Genomic DNA, 20,781 nt, shown 5'->3' with positions numbered 1-20,781 from the left:
AAAACACAAACTGTCTCCCGCGCGCCATCCTCCCGAACCGAACTGCCGCGAGACCCCTCTCTCGCAATGCCAACTTCCCTCGCGTCCGCAAGTACACAGCCATGGGCCGCGCGTCCGCCGACTTCTCCACCGCCGGCCGCGACGCGCCTGTCCGCCGCTGGCGACGCGGCGCCCGCCTCCGACTCCGCCGCCGCCGCTCACCAACCCCGACCTCCGTGGATCCAACCTTCCAAGAGCCCACCCCTTCGTCCTCCGCCGCTTCAGTCTCCCAACAACTGCCGTACCTCCCCTACCCGGACAACGCCGTCGTCTCCTACGTCGCCGTCGCCCCTCTCCCGGTCTTCCGCGGCGACCCCGGCGAGTGCCCCGACGCGCACCTCGCTCGCTTCGACCGCGTCTGCCGCGCCAACGGCGCCGCGACATCGGCAGCCGCCGCCCGCATCTTCCCGGCGTCCCTCGACGCCGACGCCGCGCTGTGGTACGAGCTCACGTCTTCCAGCGCCGAGGTCTCATCACCCCCGCTGTGGCACGCCGTCCGCGCAGCCTTCCTCGACTTCTTCCGCCCACCGGATGCCGCTGACCGCGCGCGGGCCGAGCTCATGACGCTGAGGCAGCGCCCCGGCGAGGCCGTCAACCGGTACCATCTTCGCATGCAGGGGATCCTCCGGCGCTGCCCGGACGGCGGGGCCGATGTCCCTGACGCGTTCTTGAAGGCCGCATTCGTCGACGGTCTCCTCGCCGAGTTCCAGGACTGGGTGGTGCCGCAGCAGCCAGAGGCGCTGGACGAGGCGGTGGCACTGGCCTTGAGCTGGGAACGCGCCGAGAGCGTGCGTGCCGCGCGGCGCGCGGCCAAGTCGGCCTGCGTCGCCGGCGACAGGTGCGCGTTCTGCGGCGCGGAAGGACACGAGGAGCCGAGGTGCGAGGTGCGGAGGAGGATGAGGGAGCTGTGGCGGAGGAGCAGCAGCAGCAGCGGGAGGGGAGGCGCCATGGGGGTGACGAAGGAAGGGGAGGAGGCGGAGGAGGGAGGCGGGAGCATGACGCTTACGCGGCTGGGGAGCGCGGTGAGCACGCGCTCGGCTCAGTGCCAGTGCCGGAAGCACCAGTGCTGGAAGAAGGCGGCGGCGGCGAGCGAGGTCGCTGGAGGAGGCGAAGGGAACGACGCGGGCGCGGACAAGTGACTGAAACAACACTTAACTGTCGTAATCTGCTTGATTGGCTGCCCTGAAAAAGGTACTACTTGATTGGCATTGCGTTCAGTACAAGCAAGCATATGAGTGAACCACAATGTCTTATTGCTCCATTTCGTTTCCCAGAGTTGAGGGCATTTTTAAACAGTCCCTCTTTCTTTAGATAAACAAATTATTTCTCTGTATAAGGCGTGCACCAAATCATCTATTATTATAAAGTTTAGTCCCTGGTTCAACAAGAATGGAAAAAAAAGGCTAACAAATGGCGAACACTTTAACAGTCTCAATAAGAATGAAATGTAAAACTTAAGGACAAATCCTATTAGTAAATGATCACTCTAACAAAAGCATTTCAATCTACTACTTATTGATCATGTAGTCAAGACATGCAAGCATTGTCTTGCTGTTACTCATTTCGTTCTCACTTAAAGAAGGCCTTGTAGAATTTCCACGCACATTGTCATTTGGGATTTTCCTTCCCTTAGATGTACATGCGGACTACACTAACAGTTCTAATTACCACAGTTGTAACTCCAACCTAATACAAGAGTGCTAATCTACATCATTATGATGTGTAATGCCTCCCTCCCTCCTCGCTCTTTTTTTAACGAACCGATGAGTTAGAACTCAAACCGAGCAAATATTAAAAAGAAGATAGAGTTGATCTGTTTTTTTGAGAAATTAGACTTGAAAATCTTAACAGATGTATGATTTTAGAGAGAAAAACAGCACAGAAATCCCCGACGACAAAATGATCTCAGATCACTCTTAAAATGCATAGACAACAGCTAGAACCAACTCAACTCATACTAACCGATCGGAGATAGACACCCACGCAAACTCTAACGGCGGAGCCCTGCTAACACCCTCCAACTCCCTCGATCGGTGAAGTTCAACTCCCATGCCGACCTTTTTATCATGTAAGACGACAGCACATCGCTCCGAAGAAGCGCAAGACATCCGAGACGACGCCTATAGCGAGGGAGCGACAATGACGCCGCCGTCCCTCGACGGGAGATTGTAAAATCGAGAGACGAACAGTTTGATCTCTTGCCATGGACCCGTGCGAGGAGCTCGTCTACCGCGCCAAGCTCGCTGTCCCCTTTATGGTATGTGATCCCCGACCGTCCCCTTTCCCTGCCTTCCCACGCCTCTCCTGGTTGTGCATGTGTGTGGTTTGGGTGGGGGTTTGGTGCGGCGTTTGCTCTGCCTTTTGGTTTGGTTCGAGGTGATTCCGCCCATTCACATTTGGTTCTGGGCACTTGGCGGCTTGGCGCCGGGTGATGGTGTAGGACGTCCTATCCAAGGTTTTTGGCTTTTGGGGTTTCTTCTCGTTGCTGGATCTTAGGTCGTGGGATCGTGAGTGGTAATTTGCGTCTAGTTTCGGGTTGGATTTTGGATCCAGTTTCATGCGGAGAGTGGGCATGGAATTGGTGCGATTCTAGGGTTTGCGGTTCGCTTGTTTTGTGTTGTCTCTGCATCGGAGTTGGTAGAGATGGTGAGGGGCTTGGCTAGGTTTGCATTTGTTCAGCGCCATCATCCTATGGTGCGAGTATTGCATGCGCATTAATCATGTTTCACGCATAGTTACATGGAAGCATCATGTTTGATGCATAAGGGTCTAGATTAGTGATCCTGGTTTGCGTTAGTGCATATTTATGGATGATGGGTGTGTTGAGAAAATATAGAGCTCTTCGATTTCAATTACTCTTGGTTTCATTATTGCTGGTGCAGGATTCATTTGAGATTGGTTCTCATGCTCCTATTGTGGTGCGATGCGTTAATACGAGCTAATCAGTTGCTGGATCTTGTTTGGCTCTAACCTTTTCGACCAACTATCGGCTTGCTATGGCTTGTGATTTTCTGCCATTTGTTTGTGTAGAGATAGTGGATGCATTGAACCATGTGGCAATGCTGGACACGGAACTGACAGTGGAGGAGAGGAACCTAGTGGGCTACAAGAATGTGATCAGTGCAAAGTGTGCATGGCAACGTGTACACTCCATTAAGTTGAAGGAGAAGACAAAAGGTAATGAGAGTTGTGTGAAGATTTCTACGGAGTTTCATCATAAGGTGGAGGGCTGAGCTAAACAAAGTCTTCTATAATGTGATTTACACTATTGACAGGTACCCTCTCCCATTTTCCTTTGGTGTTGAAAGTGAGTCTTCTACTACAAAATGTGACACCCATTTCCCCTTGTTTAAGTCATGTTAAATGTGTTAGCAACTTAGAACCATGACTTGAGGACTGAGCTAAACAAAGTCTGCAATAATGTGATTGACACTATTGACAGGCATCTTCTCCTATTTTCCTCTGGTGTTGAGTAGAGTCTTCCACTACAAAATGTGATGCCCATTTCCCCTTGTTTAAGTCATGTTAAATGTGTTAGCAACTTAGAACCATAACTTGATTGATGTTTTTGTCCTTGGTTTTAGGAAGGGAGATTACTACCGTACCTTGCAGAGTTCAAGATGGGGCTTGAGAAGACTGAAGTCCCCGATCAATCATTGAAGGCCTATGAGGCAAGTTGGTCTCTTTCCTAAGAACTTGTTTTTCTCTATCCATTTGGTTTTATGAATTAGGTTGCGTCAACTAGTCACATATGTGAATTTGTACGTAAGTGCGTGTACCATTTCCCGAGTAATGGCTCTTGCTATTGATGCAGATGTAGTATAATTGCTATGAATATGTACTTGAGTTGACCCAATTTGCTTGAATCTATTTTAGTGCAGTGTCATCAAAGTGGACCTAGGAGCTGTCTGGTGCTCGTGTATTATAAATCTCTACTGTGTGTGTAACTCATATGCAAGACTGTACTATACTTTATCGTAGTGATGTCGACGGAAATGTTACAAGGTTCACATTGTTTGAACTATGCACATCCCTATAACACACTGCGTAATGTTATTTGAAGAGTGTAGCCATCAAATTACATGTTTACAATTTGATACCAATTATTGTCCTTCCCATACAATTTAATTGGCCCTAGCATATCAGAGATGTTTTTTCGTTTTAGCATTCAGACATCAGATTTACAGCATTATACATGTTCTGTACTTGCGAAGGTTTTGGTGTGCATGTATTCGTAGATTGCTTCTAAATCAGCTAAGGGAAATCTCTCTCCAACAAATAATACCAGACTTGGGCCTGACACTGCAGGGGTTAGCGAGGAAGCTTGGATTTGAATCTATCTATCAGTATGCGTCGAGCGTACGTTCTGGAAATTCCACTCACCTGAAATACAGTGCCTCCCAAAGTATTTCAATCATTACTTGTCTGATCTTATAGTCTAAGACATGCAAATATTGTCTTGTTGTTTTACTCATTTCGTTCTCATGTTGGAGAAGCCCTTCTAGAATTTCCACACACATTGCCATTTAGGATTTTCCTTCATTTAGAATTTCCACACGTTCAATCTATAGAAGCTATATAAATTATGCGCACCTCCAATATGAGAGAAATGAGTGATCTACATACATACACACAGGGAGTGATCTACATCATAGTTGTTACGGCGGCGTGGCGTGGCGCGGCGACCCACCACCTTCACAACTTTACAGCGACATGACGCGTGGCGTGGCGACGCCATACACACGTGGCGAATAGCAATGTAAATGTAACACAAAAGATAAATAGCAATGTAAATGTAGCACAAAAGACATAGCATAAAAGATAAATAGCAATGTAAATGTAGCACAAAAGACATAGCACTCTCTCATCAATCATCATTCAAAGTTTCAAATCTCTCATCTCTCAAAAGTCATCCAATGCAAACTCATCAAAATCGTTTGAAGCATCCATGTTCTCCGCATCATCTTCAGTAGCATCCATTGGTTTGTCACCAAAATCATCAACATCAACATCATCCACAATGATGTCTTCTTCCTCCCCCTCCTCCTCATCATCTTCAACCACTCTTGCTTCTTCAACCACTCTTGATATATGTCTTGCACGACGAGCATAGGTCCTAGGAAGGTTACGACCTCGAAGCTCATGTGATGCACCAATTGCTTCATCAACTTGGTCCCATGTGATGTCCAAAGCACTAGAACTTTGAGGTTGGACCGTTGGATCAACCCATTCATTTTCCCAATCAAAGTCTTCCATAACCAAAGGATCATAGCTTTTATCCGCTTCCTCACGGCGTTTTTGGAACCTACTAGTCATTTTCCGATTGTAGGCAACATAAACCAAATCATTCAATCTTTTATGCTCTAGCCGGTTTCTCTTCTTTGTATGAATCTACAAGCAACCATAAAAGCAAGCAAAGTTAACAAAAATGTATTATCAATTTTGCTAATTGAAATGTGAAACTTGAGTACTTCACTTACAAATTCAAAAGTGCTCCAATTACGCTCACAACCAGATGATGAAGCACAAAGACTAACAATACGCTTAGCAAATCTTTGTAAGTCAATAGATCGTCCACCATACGCACGCCACCAATCAACTAAATTGACAATAAACATGCATATATTACGGGTTAAGCTATACATAACATGCTGTAATTAACATTTAAAATCACTTACGAGGGTTCTTTGACTTCATAGTTTGGAGGGCCATACAATTCTTGAAGATGCCTCCACGTTGATCTTCGTAGAGCATGGATTGTTCTTCAATTTTGTTTCGAAGGGTCTCATCTTCCACCATTCGTGCAAGCACATCATTGAAACAACCTCTTAGGTGCCCAACATATTCATCATTCTCTTTTTGAATGACATAGAATTTTCCTGGGTTCAAAAAGAGAGCAGCACCATAGAGTGGGGTGTCCATTTGCCTATCCCAACGACCCTCAATAATTTCTAAGATATTATTGAGCAAACTTCTCTTGTTTTCAGTACAGAAGGCAGCCTTTATCCTCTCTTTTGCATGATTCATGAGAGAAGCAACTTCTGGCATGGCAGGCCTCTCATCACCATCAACCACCCTCAACACAATGATAAGTGGTAAAGAAGCTCTAAGGCAATCCTCAACAGAGTTCCAAAATTCTCTAGAAAGCACAATATCATACACTTTTTTCCCGGCCTCTGTCTTTGCTAGTTTGCAACTCGTCCAATCATCAGAGGTAAACAGATATCTCAGTGCATCTCTATGCTTGTGCAAACTTTGTAAGGTGAGAAATGTGGTAGCAAACCGAGTTGCTGCTGGTCTCACAAGATCCCTACCACCTGTCTTCTCCCTCATTGCACTAAGAAGTCTTCCATGCCTATAGATGAAAGTAGTGACATGACGGGCACGTGAGATAGGCTTCTTGAATGCCTTCAACTTTCCAACATCTTCCAACATAAGAAGCAAGCAATGTGCAGCACAAGGTGTCCAATAAAGTGTAGGAAACCTTTCCATGAGAAGCTTGCCCGCTGCCTTATAGTTAGCCCCATTGTCAGTGACAACTTGCACAACTTTATCAACACCAATGTCGCTTATTCTCTTCTCTAACAAATCAGCCAGCATCACTTGATCATGAACTTCACTTGATGCATCAATTGACTCTAAGAAGAAAGTCCCCTCCGGACTATTGACTAGGAAGTTGATCAAATGGTGCCCTCTCCTATCCGTCCATCCATCTGACATTAATGTGCAACCATATTGCTTCCATGCATCCTCATGCCTCTTCCTCAAATCATCTGTTTCCTTAACGACCTTCTCGAGTAATGGCTCCCTAAGCTCATGGTAGGTAGGAGGCTTGTACCCAGAACCATATTGTGCAGTGGCCTCTATAGCAATTTCAAATTGTCTAGAATTTGCGGCATTGAATGGTATGCCACACTCATAAAAGAACCTGGCCCACTCCAAGTTGACAGCATCTCTTTCTTCTTTTGTCCTCATGCTAGCTTGGATACTGATCTGAGAAGGACCCTTCGAATGTCTTTCTTCGACAACCTCTTTTGGAGTTCTCCTAATCATTGAACCGACTGACTTTGTGTTGGGCTCTTTTGGTGCTCTGAACTTCAAAAAGCTGGATTGTTTCCTTTTGGCAGCTGTTCCTGAACTAGGATGCACAATGCTTCTAGAAGCATCTTGGGACTCCTCTGTCACATCAAGCACATCATCATCTTCTCCTTGAAACTCTCCATCATCATCAAGCAGAAGTGGTCTCTTCTTGCCCTTCAAAGCAGCTTGCATCTCCTGAGCAATAGCTGGTGTGGTTTTGGCACACTTCAAAATATCTCCATAACCACCCACAAGATGCTCTTTGAGCCTTGTAATTCCTCCAGTTACAGTTCTATCACACAAGCAACACTGCAAGAGATCTCTATTACCAATAGTCGGCCAAAAAGCATATTTCCATCCAGGATCATTTGACCTTCCTGGCTTGCGCTTTGGATCAGTCTTTGGATCATAATTTGATGCGGCATCCGAGGCCTCCGCACTTCTAGTCCCTTGAGTAGCCATGTTCTGAAAACAAAGTGACAACAACTAAGAATTTCAGCAACTAGAGCAATATGCCAATAGCACTTTAACTTTGAATAATATAAATACTGCAATATACATAGTTTATGACTCTTAAATCTTGACTCTGCAATATAAATACTGCAATATACCTAGGTATTTCAATGCACTTGCAGTCTACTAGTCTTGATTGTAGTATTGTGTAGATTGTAGTACACTAGTATTGTATATTAGCTAGTATTGTACATCTATTTGTAGTCTTGATTGTAGTATTGTATAGCTAGTATTGTACATCCGGTTAAGTGTGATACTGTGATTTGTGAAAGCACAAAGCAGTCAATGTCTCAATGAGTCAAGGCACAGAGCAGATGCTTGCGGCCGACCGGCCAAGCACAGAGGTGAGCGAGCGACGGAGCGACATAGACTTACCGGGGGACGGGGGGGGGGGGGAGCACGGAGCAGAGAGGGGTGCGGTTGGAACTTGGAAGCGGCCTCTGTTCTCCAGGCGGACGGGCGGCCGAGTCCCGACGGATGTGGATGCGCAGCGGGCAGCGGCTCCCGAGTCCCGACGGATGTGGATGCGCAGCGGCCCGGTGGAGGAAGATGCGTCGGCTCCCGGCGGAGGAGGATGCGCCGGCGGGGGAGGATGCGCCGGCGCCTGAGCGGAAGAGGATGCGGCGCTGTGCAGCAGAGAACTTACGGCGCCGAAGGTCTGTTCTGTTCGGGTCTTCGGGACTCTTCTAATCCCCTGCTTCCAACTTATGGCGCCCGCCATATACCACGTGACGCCAACCGACGCCATATCGACGCCATAGCGCCTTCATTCCTATGTGGCGGACGCCATAGACTCCGGCGTCGTGGCGTCGCCGTGGCGAGGTCCGAAAAAACGCCACGCCGCCATAACGACGTTATGGCGACGATATGGCGACGCCATGACAACCTTGATCTACATACACACACAGGGAGACGAAGAGGTGAGGTGGGAATGTGAATAAATGGTATTATTCTTAATTCTAAACTGGGCTAGTTTGACTGATTGGTGGCAGATGGACAGCTAGATGGAACCCACGCCGCAACTCTAACGACTGTTATTTTCTGATGATGTGGCTCGTTGTGCGAAGAGCTTTAGGAAATTAAAAGTTGCTAGTAAGATATATAGATATATATGAGCTGGCAACAGGACGCCTTGCATGTCCTAAGCCCCGCGTACAAATAGCCCCCCCCCCCCGGCCCACACCAACCTCGTTCCTCGCCCCTGACCCCTCTTATCTCGGTTGCAAAACCCCGTTGATATCGAAATTAAATGTTGCTAGTAAGATATATAGATATATATGAGCTGGCAACAGGTTGCCTCGCGTGTCCTGGGCTCTGCCTATAAATACCCTCTCGTCCCACGTCTCCCTCGTTCCTCGCCTTTCTTCTCTCGATTTTAAAAACCCGTTGATATCGAAATTCAATGTTGCTAGTAAGATATATAGATATATATGAGCTGGCAACAGGTCGCCTCGCGCGTCCTGGGCTCTGCCTACAAGTACCCCCTCGTCCCACGCCTCCCTCGTTCCTCGCCTCTCTTCTCTCAGTTGCAAACCCCTGTTGATCTTGAAATAAATTGTTGCTAGTAAGATATATAGATATATATGAGCTGGCAACAGGTCACCTCGCGTGTCCTAGGCTCCACCTACAAATATCCCCCCGGCACATGCCTCCCTCGTTCCTTGCCTCACTTCTCTCGGTTGTAAAACTCTGTTGATATTGAAATTAAATGTTGCTAGTAAGATATAGATATATATGAGCTGGCAATAGGTCGCCTCGCGTGTCCGGGGCTCCACCTACAAATACCTCCTTGGCACACGCCTCCCTCATTCCTCGTCTCTCTTCTCTCGGTTGCAAAACCCCGTTGATACCGAAATTAAATGTTGCTAGTAATATATATAGATATATATGAGTTGGCAACAGGACGTCTGGCGTGTCCTGGGCTCCACCTACAAATACCCCCTCAGCACACGCCTCCCTCATTCCTCGTTTGTTGATATCGAAATTAAATGTTGCTAGTAATATAGATATATATGAGCTGGCAACAGGACGCTTTGCGTGTCCTGGGCTCTGTCTACAAATACACCCCCCCCCCCCAGCACACACGTTCCTCGCCTCTCTGCTCTCGGTTGCAAAACCCCATTGATATCAAAATTAAATGTTGCTAGTAAGATATATATGAGCTGGCAACAGGTCGCCTCGTGTGCCCTAGACTCCGCTTACAAATACCCCCTCCCTCTCGGTCCACGCCTCCATCGTTCCTCATCGAGAGAGGAACTCAAATCTCTCACCATGGATCTGCGCCAGGAGCTCGTCTATAATGCCAAGCTTGCCGAGCAGGCTGAGCGCTTTGATGGTATACAATCTCCGTCCCTTCTCCTTGCCTTATCGCACCTCCATGAGTTGTGTATGCATGTGGTTTGATTTGGTTTCGAGGTGATTCCTCCTGTTCACGTTTGGCTCCACAATGCTTGACGCTCGAACAGGCTTTCTAAGAGGTTTTTTTTGCCGGGGGGGGGGGGGGGGGGTTAGTTCTCGTTGTTGCATCTGAAGGTTTGGAGGTGGTGGGATCGATTGCTGTGATTTACGCCTTGTTTCCTTTCGTCTTTGCTTCGGAGTTGGTCGAGACGGTGAAAGGCTTGGCTTGGTTCGTTCTGATTCGACGTTCTCATCTTGTGGCGCATGGGTCACACACACATTCCTTTTTCAGAGGTTTAGTTTTTGGGTGTGGATCGCACACATTCCTTTTCGGAGGTTGAATTTTTGGGTGTGGATCACACACACATTCCTAATCAGAGGTTTCAGTTTTGGGTGTGGATTGCACACACATTCCTTTGCGGAGGTTTAATTTTGGGGTGTTATTTCGAACTACATGTTTTGTGTTGTCTTGCATCCAAAATAGCATACTATAACTTTTGTTTCATTTGGGTTTGGTTTCACTGCGTTTCATGCAAACTCAAGGGTTGGCATGAAACATGTGTTTATACTATTCCTTGTGAAGGTTTGCTTCATCGACACATCTAGTAATGGATGGTGATTTGTGTTTTGTTTTGATTCCATTAGATTAGGATTCACCTTGTTTCATTCCAATGTATGCACCACTTTTGCTTCTGAAGCAGAGAACGTTAATTTATGTTTCGTTTTCTTATTTGGTTTTGGTGTGTTTAGTGTAATGACATGAGATGAAATGTGTGGTAGTGTGGCTTTGGTGGCTTTGGGTTAACCAAGTTGGTGTGTTCTATGTCTCGATCTGGGTAACTCAGATCTTGCACATAACAATGATTTCTATAGTCAAGGGGTTATTGGTTCATTTTCCGTGAAATTTTCGTGAGATGCTGCAAGTGGGTGAGATTTCTGTTGGGTTGAGCTCGTGTGATGTTCGAATAACATCATCACTGTTTCAAGGGTTTTTTTATTTTTTTTGGGGGGGGGGGGGGGGTTACCTAGCTTGTTATGTGTTTGTTCAGGTTTATTGCCTTGTGTTCTCATTTTCTTCAACGATGGTTCGGAAGCCATTTTCGCATTTGAAATTTGGTGTAAGCTAAGCATTCAACATTTGTTTGCACATTTCATTTTTCATGTACAATGATCTAGCTCATTGTCTAGTTGGCCTGAACTTGTGTGGAATGAGATTCTTATGTAGTTATTTGAGCCTTTTCAATTTATTTTCTGATGTGGGCTTCATATGAAACTTGCCATTGAAAGGTGATTCTTATGCAGGCTTTTGAGTTTCAGTTTGTGTTCTATTGTGAGCTTTGTACTGGATTTATCCTATAATATTGGATGTGATCATGGATAATGCGAGTTTCAATTTGATGTTTAAAGGATTTTGAATGCCATATTGCCATCGTGCCATGCAGTCCTTGACACCTTGTTGCATCACAACAGTGACTGGTGATTCATCAAATAGTTTCTGATTGTGAACATCTAACCATGTTTGATGCATGATTAAGCATCATGTTTGGTTCATAGTTACAGGGGAAGCATCATGTATGATGCGTAGGGGTCTAGATTAGTGATGCAGATTTGTTTTTAAAGCATATTTGTGGATGATATGTGTGTTGATAAAATTTAGGTCACTTCAATTTCTATCACTTGCTTTTTTTTTTGTACGGGGTCTCACATGAGATTGGTTCCCCAATGTTTCTGTTCTAGTGTGGTATGATAATCTGAGCCAATTGATTGCTGGACCTTGTTTGGCTCTAATCTTTCTGATCAACTATTGATTTCTTGTTATGGTTTTGTGACTTTCTGTTTTCTGTTTGAGCAGAGATGATGGATGCAATGAACCGTGTAGCAATGCTGGACACGCAGCTAACAGCAGAGGAGAGGAACCTCCTTCTGGTGGGCTATAAGAAAGTGACTAGTGCAAAGCGTGCATCGCTGCATGTCCTCGCATCTACTGAGCTGAAAGAGGCGACAAAAGGTAATCAAGGTCGTGTGAGGATAACTACGGAGTTCCGTCATAAGGTGGAGGCTGAGCTAGACAGGATCTGCAATAATGTGATTGAAACTATTGACAAGCATCTTCTCCCATTTTCCTCTGATGCTAAGAGCAAGGTCTTCTACTACCAAATGTGATGCCCCATTTTCCCTTGTTTAAGTCATGTTAAATGTGTTAGCAACTTAGGACCATGACATAATTGATGTTTTTCTTTTTGGTTTTAGGAAGGGAGATTTTTACCGGTACCTTGCGGAGTTGAAGATGGGGCCTGAGATATTTGAAGTAGCTGATCAATCACTGAAGGCATATGAGGCATGCTGATCTCTTTCTGAAGAACTTGTTTTTCTCTATTCAGTTGGTTTTATGAGTTGGCTAGCATCAACTACAATCACATCTTTGAATTTGTACATATGCACATGTACCTTTTCCTTTGTATTGATACTTGCTAAATTGATGCCGATGTTATGAATATCTGATTGGGCTGACCCAGTTTGCTTGAATTTGTTTCATTTCGGTGTCATTAAAGCGGACATAGGAGCTATCTGGTGCTCATATATTAGAAAGGCTCTGGTGTGTGTAGCTCATATGCAGGATTATACTATACTTTATCATAGTGAAGTAGAAGGAACATTTGCAAGATCTGCATTGTTTGAATTATGCACATCCCTGTAAGACGCCTTGTCTGATGTTATTTGAAAAGAGTGCAACCATCAAATTATGCATTAGTGTTTGATGTTAGTTATTGTCCTTCCTAAATAGTTAATATGTCATAGCATGTCAAACATAATTTTTTTGTTTTAGCATTCAGACATCAAATTTACTGCATTATACATGTTCTGTACTTGCTAAGTTTTTGGTGTGCATGTATTCACAGACTGCTTCTAAAATAGCTGAGGAAAATTTCTCTCCAGCAGACCATATTAGGCTTGGTCTTGCGCTAAATATCTCTGTGTTCTATTATGAGATCATGGATTCACCTGACAGGTATTTCAATATTCAATTGCTTATATGGTAATATAGTTACTGGATGATTGGAATAATTCTGAGTATACATCGTCTCAGGGCTTGTCAAGTTGCAAAGCAAGCTTTTGATGAAGCTGTTGTTGAGCTTGAGTCACTCAATGAAGATGATTACAATGACAGCACAATGATCCTGCAAATTTTGAGGAATAATCTCGCACTCTGGAATTCAAATATGGATATTGATGCAGGTAATACCAATTGTATTGTTGTATTTGTCTAGATGTTGTTAACTGGCGTGCTATGAGTTGGTTGTGTCATCTTCATCACTATATTCCCTAGCGTTGTATCTATATTTTGTGCAAGCAGGAGAAGTCCATGCTGGTGCTGTGGTTCCTGAACTATCATTTCCTAGTTGATAGCTTTTGTTAGTTGTATTTTGCTTCTATTTTTGAGATGATGAATTTTCTTCTTGCCAAAAGGTGCACCTATATTAGCTAGTTGTCTCAGACATGAGATTCAGCTAGTAGTATAGTGACCAGATATGTTCCTCATGAGCTTTTCTTAGGATTTGCCTGCACATTGCTTGTCATGCGAAAAATCCGGAGGAATGGTGAAGTAATAGTACTGTTGTAATGGAGTCTAGCGGCTATATAGTTTCAAAATAGTACATATTATATGTTTTTCTGTGACAAGATGATGTTCAAATGGGAGATTTCTTGTTTGGTGTTGCTCCAGTTAAAGAATTGAATGTAGTAACATCCATCTATTTTCTCCTCTTACAGACGACGCTCCGGAATGGACAGGAAAGGGTGGTGCTCCAGGCAATCCCCCAGCGGTACGCAGTAGTGCCACACCTTCGGCCATAGAGCGTAACCTATCTTTGGCCATTTTCTTATGCGCACAATATCTCTGGTTGACACGCTTGTATGTTACGTTTGCAGTGATGGAAATGCTACATAGCTGGTAGAGTTGGAATGAAAGAATTGGTGGGCTATGTTCCATCTACTGGTTTATGTCTCGTTTGAGTTTATTGTAATCACTTACTCGCATTAGGACTTCATTCTTCGACTTTGAGATCACTCGCTTGCCGGTCTTAGCCATTGAAGTTGTTGCGTTACTCCGGATGATGATTCAGTGCAATGTTACCTATTTTTTACTAAATTCCTCTCCGTTTAAATGTGCTTGTTTCCATTTTCTGAATGCGTGCTGAATGTGTCGAAGCTGTGGCCTTGCACCTTGAGGTCAGTGAGTGGTAAGTTCACGATTGCTGTCTGCTTGATGGCTGTGCCAAAATGAGCTGGAACTTGTGGTCATACATAGATGATGGCCTTTTTTGCGAGACGATATGTTTGCATATCAAAACACCAGAAGCAGCTTAGATAAGTATTGGTGATGGTAGAAGATTGAGATCTACATGACACTAGGTTCAAATTAACTAGTCAAATTACAGTGATGGTTCACAGGTACGACGTTAAATACCAATTAGTTTGACAGTAGGAACACTGAAAAGAAAAGGAAAAGCCACAGGAATTACTTTGATGGTTGATTGTCTAACGATTGTTCCATCATGAGGAAGGAAACAGGAGAAACAAATGCTGGCTATGAAGGATCTGATTTAACCAGTTCCCTTACAATAGGTTTGCAAAAGATTACAAAGAAGAAAAAAATGCTCCTCTGTTTTAGAACGCATCATGATGCACTGGATCGCGGATGCCTTTAGTTGATGGTCATGCCTTCCCGTGAACAATCCAGTTCGGCTTACGGATAGTCAGTTAGATGCCACTCGATTTACACGTGGCTTCACCGGTGTCTTAGAAGGGCTCACCCTGAACATTCCACAACGCCACCAACATTAGTTAAATACCAAATATTCAAGCTTTTGGAACTCAGATATATAAATGAACAGAAATGGTGGGAGGATCATGCCTGACAGGCAGAGTTCCCAAAATCATCCCGCTGCAATTTAGAGCCATAATGGCACCCTCAGCCTGTGATTGACAGATTTAATGGTTACAATCAAAACCTCCATATGAAACAGTTATTCAATATAGAAGGAAGAAATGAATTGGATCATGTTCCTGAGCCCAGACCAATATATAAGCAACGAAAAAGCAAGGGACGCTGCGGAAATTCTCACTTGTTGAGCAAACTAATTGAATTATGTCACTTCTCAATGGAGTGAAAGTATTGCAGAATCCTGAATGCATATGTTGTTAATAGATTCTGAAACATGTACAGTTTAATCCTACATGTTTCAGTTTAATCCTACCAAATACAAATGGCTACTGCACAATGTGCAGCATGCTCATTTTAGATGGCAAAAGTTTACTGGTGACAGGAGTGGCACAATGTTGTGTCATTACAAATGTTAAAGTGGAGGTACATTTTCAGGAAATGCAAAATAGAGAAACTAAAAATCATTCATTGTGTACGAGGACTTCGTTAGCACACATCACTTGCTCATAACTTCAAAGTAGGTAAGCAAGTGGGAAAAATAATAAACTTTTAAAATAGGAGCTAAACAATGCAAAAAGGGACTTGTTCTTACATGGACAAACTCAACAAAAGCGATCCTTGTAGAATGTACATTATCCCCTAAAATTCTCAACCGAGACACCTGCAAAGAAAACATGTTTTAGCAGGCAAAACGTATGACATACGATGCAAATTTGGTAAGGATGAAATGGTATGTTTGGATTGATGGATTTGGCCAAGTGCAGACTTGAACACTCACCTCACCACAAAGTTCTTCAAAGAAATTCTTTACATCTAATTGAGTAACCTGCAGGATGAAGAGGCCAAATGATGTCAGCAAGGATCTATTCTGACAGTATTAGCTTCAGAAACTTGCAGCCATATACCAAGGACCTCGAAATATGAAGAATCATTAAAAAACAAATAAGTGAAAGACGGAGTAGAAAGGAGATGGGTACCATCTTATCTATGTTTGTACAGTAAACAGTCCGTATAACCATTTCCTTCTCATCTTCCGTCTGCGGGCCGAGCCAAACAGCACCAGTATTAGCATATTGTGAATAGTAGAACACCTATGGTAGCAGAACAAAAAAACAGCACATGCAAGACCGCTCACCCTGGGAAGAAACTTTGGATTCACAGGTAAGATAGCTGTCTTTGAAGGTAAGACCCTAACAGGGTAGAAACCAAAAATCGTGCCACCAAGGTTAAGTGCAGCTCCCGCGCCCTCTATAGAACAAATAGAACTTAAAAAACATCAAACAATTGGTTGATTACAGAAAAAGCATTTGGATAGTAGGTGAAAGTACAATACCTTCATCTGAGAACTCAATGAATGCAAACCTAAGAACTGAGCGGGGATCACCACAAATTCTGCAATCAACAACCTGGGAGGGAGGGAGGGGGTTGGGTTTCATGTATTTAAAAATCTGCAGCTGATAACTTCACTTGTGGACATTAATAAGCAAATTGTGGTACTAGCTATCTATAAAAAGTAATCCACAAAAAAATAAAAAATAAAGTAGTTTCTTTTTGTTATTTTGGCATGTTTAATAAAGAAAGAGAGTATTTGTAGAAGAGAAAAGATGCTCATTGACCATATTGATAGAACAAAACAGTAAATAGGATCACTTAGTAGAAGGTGCCTAGTTACTTTTGTTGATCAGGACAAGCAATAAAGCAGTGAAATATCTCATGTGCGGAACGGGTTCACCTCATGTGCAGCATTTATTCATTTCCTACTTAACTATCAGCAAAAATCAATCCTTTGAGTTGAAATAACTTACTTGCCCACAGGTAGCAAAGATATCAGCAAGTCTCTCCTCTGTCACCTAACAGATGGTAAGCATCATTAGATCTAACAACTTGCTAATATAGATAGCAATGCATGCTAAGACAATCATCAACTGCTCACAGTATGGTCGATATCAGAGACATAAACAGTACGCCTAATGCTGCCCTCTCTTTCTGCACGCCTTGCCCTCTCACTTGTCCTCCTCCTTCCTTGATTGATGTATCCATTCCTCCACTGAAAGGAAAAAAAAAAGACTCCTTAAATTACCTCAATGGAATCATTGGATCCAATATTATTTCTTAGTTCAATATTTCAAACAGATGGTCATCTAGTAAATCCGATGAAATAAATAAACAAAAAAGCAACCTCTGTGAAGTATCACATAGTTGAACAATTACACAACATGTTGGTAGAAAATCTTGGGAAAAAATATTAGCCCATAACCTTTTTTGTCTAAAATATGAAAAGTCAAATAGAAAAAAAGAGATTCAATATGGGTACTAAATTGAACTGTTGAACTTAAGATTTCCCTAGGTTATATGCATAACCGTGGGATGGTGATGAAGAAATATTATGGTGCTACAATTTGGAGTTAATATCTATCTGAAGTGAAATGTATGTTTGTTCATTCTAAATACCTCACCTAATATTGCTAGCATGACCGGAAATGCATTTGTAGAATAAATTTCTGTTAAAGCATACATATGCGAAAATAGACAAAATATCCCACAAAAGAAAATGCGATTTTCACAAAAAAAAAAGGAAAATGGATCAGAAAGATTCGAAACCACCACAATGTTAATCAAATCAAATGAACCAACGATCTGATTGAAAACACAAGCACCATCAAATGAATCACACATAAGAACAAAGAACCATAAAAACAGAATTGCACCGACAGTGCATCATCAGTCGCGATTGTGGAGTGGCATCGCAAGAAGAACAAACCTTTACATCGAAAGAAAGAGGGCAAAACCTTCACCAAAGAACGCCAACCACCTCGCCCGCAGTACGGAAACCACCAACCGATAACGCAATTCAACACAAGAGATACGAAAGAATCCAATCTTTACGAAAACAACTGATGAGAGAAGTAATCAAATCCTGCACACAAACACAAACACAGCACCGATCCAAGCCTCCCAGCCTCTCAAGAGTCAAGAACAAAAGGAGCCCGCAGAACTATACCCTGCGCTGCTGGTTCCCAATGTAGAAGGCGGCATCAGCGGCGGAGTCCTTGCTTCCCCCATTCCCGCCCCCGATAGAGCAGATGTCGAACACGGGCGCGTCCGCCGACAGCGCCTTCTTGGACGGCGACGCCACCGCCGGGGAGGGGACGAACTCCTTGGCGGCAGGGTTCAGCTTGGACAGCAGGTCCACCAGCTTCTGCACGCCCGCCTGGTACTCCGCCTCCTTCGCCGCCGCCGCCACCGTCGATCCCTCCGCCACCGCCGCCATCCTATGAGACGAGCCGGATCGAGCCGGACGGGGCCGGCTGCCTGCCGATCTTGGTCAAACCGCGGCCGGATTGGTGGGTATAAAGGACCGGATTCTACAGGCTCGAGGCCGTTGGGCGGCTCTGGGCACCGGAGCGGACGACGATGCGGGCTAGCGTGGTGCGATGCGCTGAGCTAGCTGCGCGCTCGCCAGTGGCGTCGGTGGGATGAGCGTTGCGAGCCGCGCACAGGCTTTACAAGGTTCTGGCCATTCTCGGGGTGGGAAATGTGTGCCAGGACTGGGAAGGGAAACGGAACCGGAAACGGCGGGGGTGAGAAGGGAGGAAGGTCAGGGACGGTGGGAGCTCGTCATCTGACTTACTACTTCGTGAGACGTTGGATCAAAAGTTAACAATCAAGATTTAATGCTATATTACTGCTACAGTAATATATGAATATTAATATTATTGCAGTACCTAACACTATAGTAATCCTGTCACAGTGTTTGACATCCGGATACTGTTTACACTCTCACGATTTACTATTCACTTTTGATTTCTCCCTAATGAAATCAGATTATTTGGATCTATGTGAAACACCATGTGATGGTTAACATGATAGATCAAGTGGCTAAGGTTAGATTCTACTATCAGCTAACCATGTTAGGTTTATTACTAACACTAGCAAAATTATCGTCACAAATTGCACGAGTAGATTTTAAATTAATTATTTTCTTACATAGAGAGATTGTAAGAGAATTAGTTAAACTACATAAAAAATAATTAATTCTCTTCGTAAATCAGGCAGGGTCTAGGTGGGGACGGAAAGGACCATCCAAATTGATCTTAGACTATTTGATGGAATAAATCAGATTATGTAAATTGATGTATGTACACTAAACAGTGTGGACATAGGAAAGAAAATAGCCCGTACTTATTCGGAAAAGAGAAGCTTTATTAACTCTTAATATTATATCAAAATGATATAATACAAGAGTTTTCTTTCGGTCTTTACATAGCTAAGATACACACAACTAACATAAATTTTTTATAAAAATATATATTAAACAATAAAAATTAAATTAGTAAGGTCTCGCATCACATGTACTATATTAAGACTTAGGTACACTGGTGACATGCTAATACTTCTGTAAATCTCTGTGTTTAGTTCACATGTTGAACGCAGGATCAGAGCGAATACTAGAGATAAGCACGAGAGAATGGCCATGGCGTATAGATATGGAATCTCATGAATTTTGGTTGGTCAAGAGGTATGTATTGAACCCAACCAATGAGTTCTAAATTGAGAAGAGGCTAGAAGAAGATGAAATTATGACATTTCTTCAATTCAATTGGATCTACTCTGCAAGCTAGGTGTCTGGGTTGTATATAGTCATGGAGCCAACTTGTCTGTATGGTTTCTCTTCAAATTGCAAAACTTCATTTATTTTTTCATATGCTATATATGAAATCAAACTTGAAATTACTGATTTATTTGAGCAGCGTAAAAAGTATGGCAAGGTCCCGGGCCTTGAAATGTTTCTCTTTTCTTTCATCCTTTCGCTGTTAATGTGTGTGTGTGTGTTTTTTTTTTTTGCTTGTGCGACCCTAACTAGTTGTATGAATTCATAGTCATAAAAATGCTCCCTTCTTCATAGTCATATTAGGTGAGGTTTTTTGAAATGTTCCTTTCTTTATGGAGATCATCTTCTTGATGAGCTGGAGTATTTGGTCATCCTAAAATGACTGGTTCTTTAATGGTATTGACCCTTTTGTTCTGGGATGTAACAGGAAGTTTTACCACGAATTTACCTTGTTGGTTCACAGGGCAAAACAAAAGTACTCTCCCGCTATTCTTCAATGGATAGACCCCTAGCTGTAATGTTTTGGTTTTTCTTTTTCTTCCTCCCCCCTAATCCCCTGTTTCTTTTATTCTCCTCTTTTTTTTTACTTTTTTATCATTATCTATATATAATCTGCAGGGACTAGCTCCCTCCGGTTTCCCTAAAAAAAAAATGCAAATAGCAACAGTTTGAGTTGTGGTTTCAACAGTACTTCCAAAGGGTGACATGTTTTGTGTTATTAGCTTATCGAAACATATTGCAACAGATCATGAAAAGTTAGATATAGGTCTAATCTTATGTGTACGCACAGGCAACCATGCACAGGATAAACAAAAGAATATCAAGATACATGTAGAAAAACGCTCAAATCTGTCCAATCTGAAGTTTACGCATGACCAACCATATAGTATTTTTCCTTGAGAAATCGACCATATAGCTTACTTACATCCAAGAGACCAAGAAATTATGTAGATTTAATTATACACTGAATAGTTAGGTAGTACCAACTTTTAGACTCGAAATAAAGAATATTCTGTTCCGTAAAGTTTGAAGACCAAGAATAAAGAAATTTGAAGCAGTCATGGTGGATTGAGTCATGGCACGTGTGGTGCTCTCCAATTGAATTCTTCTTGCAATGCTATAATATTGAGGGAGGAATCGCATTCAGAAATCCACCGACATCGAAGTAAAAGAAAATAAATACAAATATACAACT

General features: G+C 43.4%; 5 protein-coding genes across 6 annotated transcripts; 3 read left to right on the top strand and 2 right to left on the bottom strand.

Annotated features, from left to right (window-relative positions):
* The first annotated feature begins 59 nt into the window (after nucleotides 1-59).
* LOC133893224 (uncharacterized) lies at nucleotides 60-3,205 on the top strand. The gene is made up of 2 exons (XM_062334201.1): nucleotides 60-1,230; nucleotides 3,070-3,205. The coding sequence occupies exon 1, from the start codon at nucleotides 102-104 to the stop codon at nucleotides 1,176-1,178; it is 1,077 nt and encodes a 358-aa protein (XP_062190185.1). The 5' UTR covers nucleotides 60-101; the 3' UTR covers nucleotides 1,179-1,230; nucleotides 3,070-3,205.
* LOC133893250 (uncharacterized) lies at nucleotides 2,142-3,529 on the top strand. Its single transcript, XM_062334232.1, has 4 exons — nucleotides 2,142-2,296; nucleotides 3,072-3,216; nucleotides 3,315-3,346; nucleotides 3,482-3,529. Exons 1-4 carry the CDS (start codon nucleotides 2,243-2,245, stop codon nucleotides 3,509-3,511), a joined length of 261 nt encoding a protein of 86 aa, XP_062190216.1. The 5' UTR covers nucleotides 2,142-2,242; the 3' UTR covers nucleotides 3,512-3,529.
* On the top strand, nucleotides 3,188-14,179 carry LOC133893235 (14-3-3-like protein GF14-G). 2 transcript variants are annotated; one of them, XM_062334220.1, is made up of 9 exons: nucleotides 3,188-3,314; nucleotides 3,624-3,710; nucleotides 4,348-4,444; nucleotides 11,882-12,188; nucleotides 12,280-12,367; nucleotides 12,930-13,039; nucleotides 13,118-13,266; nucleotides 13,801-13,853; nucleotides 13,960-14,179. In XM_062334220.1, exons 2-9 carry the CDS (start codon nucleotides 3,660-3,662, stop codon nucleotides 13,960-13,962), a joined length of 858 nt encoding a protein of 285 aa, XP_062190204.1. In that variant the 5' UTR covers nucleotides 3,188-3,314; nucleotides 3,624-3,659; the 3' UTR covers nucleotides 13,963-14,179. The 2 variants fall into 2 exon arrangements, with proteins under 2 accessions (XP_062190204.1, XP_062190197.1); XM_062334213.1 differs by lacking the exons at nucleotides 3,188-3,314; nucleotides 3,624-3,710; nucleotides 4,348-4,444 and adding an exon at nucleotides 8,527-9,967.
* On the bottom strand, nucleotides 4,850-8,521 carry LOC133893206 (uncharacterized). Its single transcript, XM_062334182.1, has 3 exons — nucleotides 5,718-8,521; nucleotides 5,520-5,638; nucleotides 4,850-5,430 (listed from the first exon to the last, which is right to left on the bottom strand). Exons 1-3 carry the CDS (start codon nucleotides 7,579-7,581, stop codon nucleotides 4,942-4,944), a joined length of 2,472 nt encoding a protein of 823 aa, XP_062190166.1. The 5' UTR covers nucleotides 7,582-8,521; the 3' UTR covers nucleotides 4,850-4,941.
* Nucleotides 14,180-14,521: 342 nt separating the features above from the next.
* On the bottom strand, nucleotides 14,522-18,549 carry LOC133893196 (polyadenylate-binding protein-interacting protein 9-like). Its single transcript, XM_062334172.1, has 10 exons — nucleotides 17,976-18,549; nucleotides 16,908-17,021; nucleotides 16,780-16,824; nucleotides 16,308-16,380; nucleotides 16,110-16,222; nucleotides 15,952-16,011; nucleotides 15,753-15,800; nucleotides 15,567-15,635; nucleotides 14,945-15,006; nucleotides 14,522-14,844 (listed from the first exon to the last, which is right to left on the bottom strand). The coding sequence occupies exons 1-10, from the start codon at nucleotides 18,243-18,245 to the stop codon at nucleotides 14,787-14,789; spliced, it is 912 nt and encodes a 303-aa protein (XP_062190156.1). The 5' UTR covers nucleotides 18,246-18,549; the 3' UTR covers nucleotides 14,522-14,786.
* Nucleotides 18,550-20,781: the final 2,232 nt, after the last annotated feature.

Source organism: Phragmites australis, chromosome 2, assembly GCF_958298935.1.
Source record: "Phragmites australis chromosome 2, lpPhrAust1.1, whole genome shotgun sequence".
NCBI classification, from domain to species: Eukaryota; Viridiplantae; Streptophyta; class Magnoliopsida; order Poales; family Poaceae; genus Phragmites; species Phragmites australis.
The sequence above is the reverse complement of the archived record's forward strand: the minus strand, read 5'-3'. Positions and strand labels throughout refer to the sequence as shown.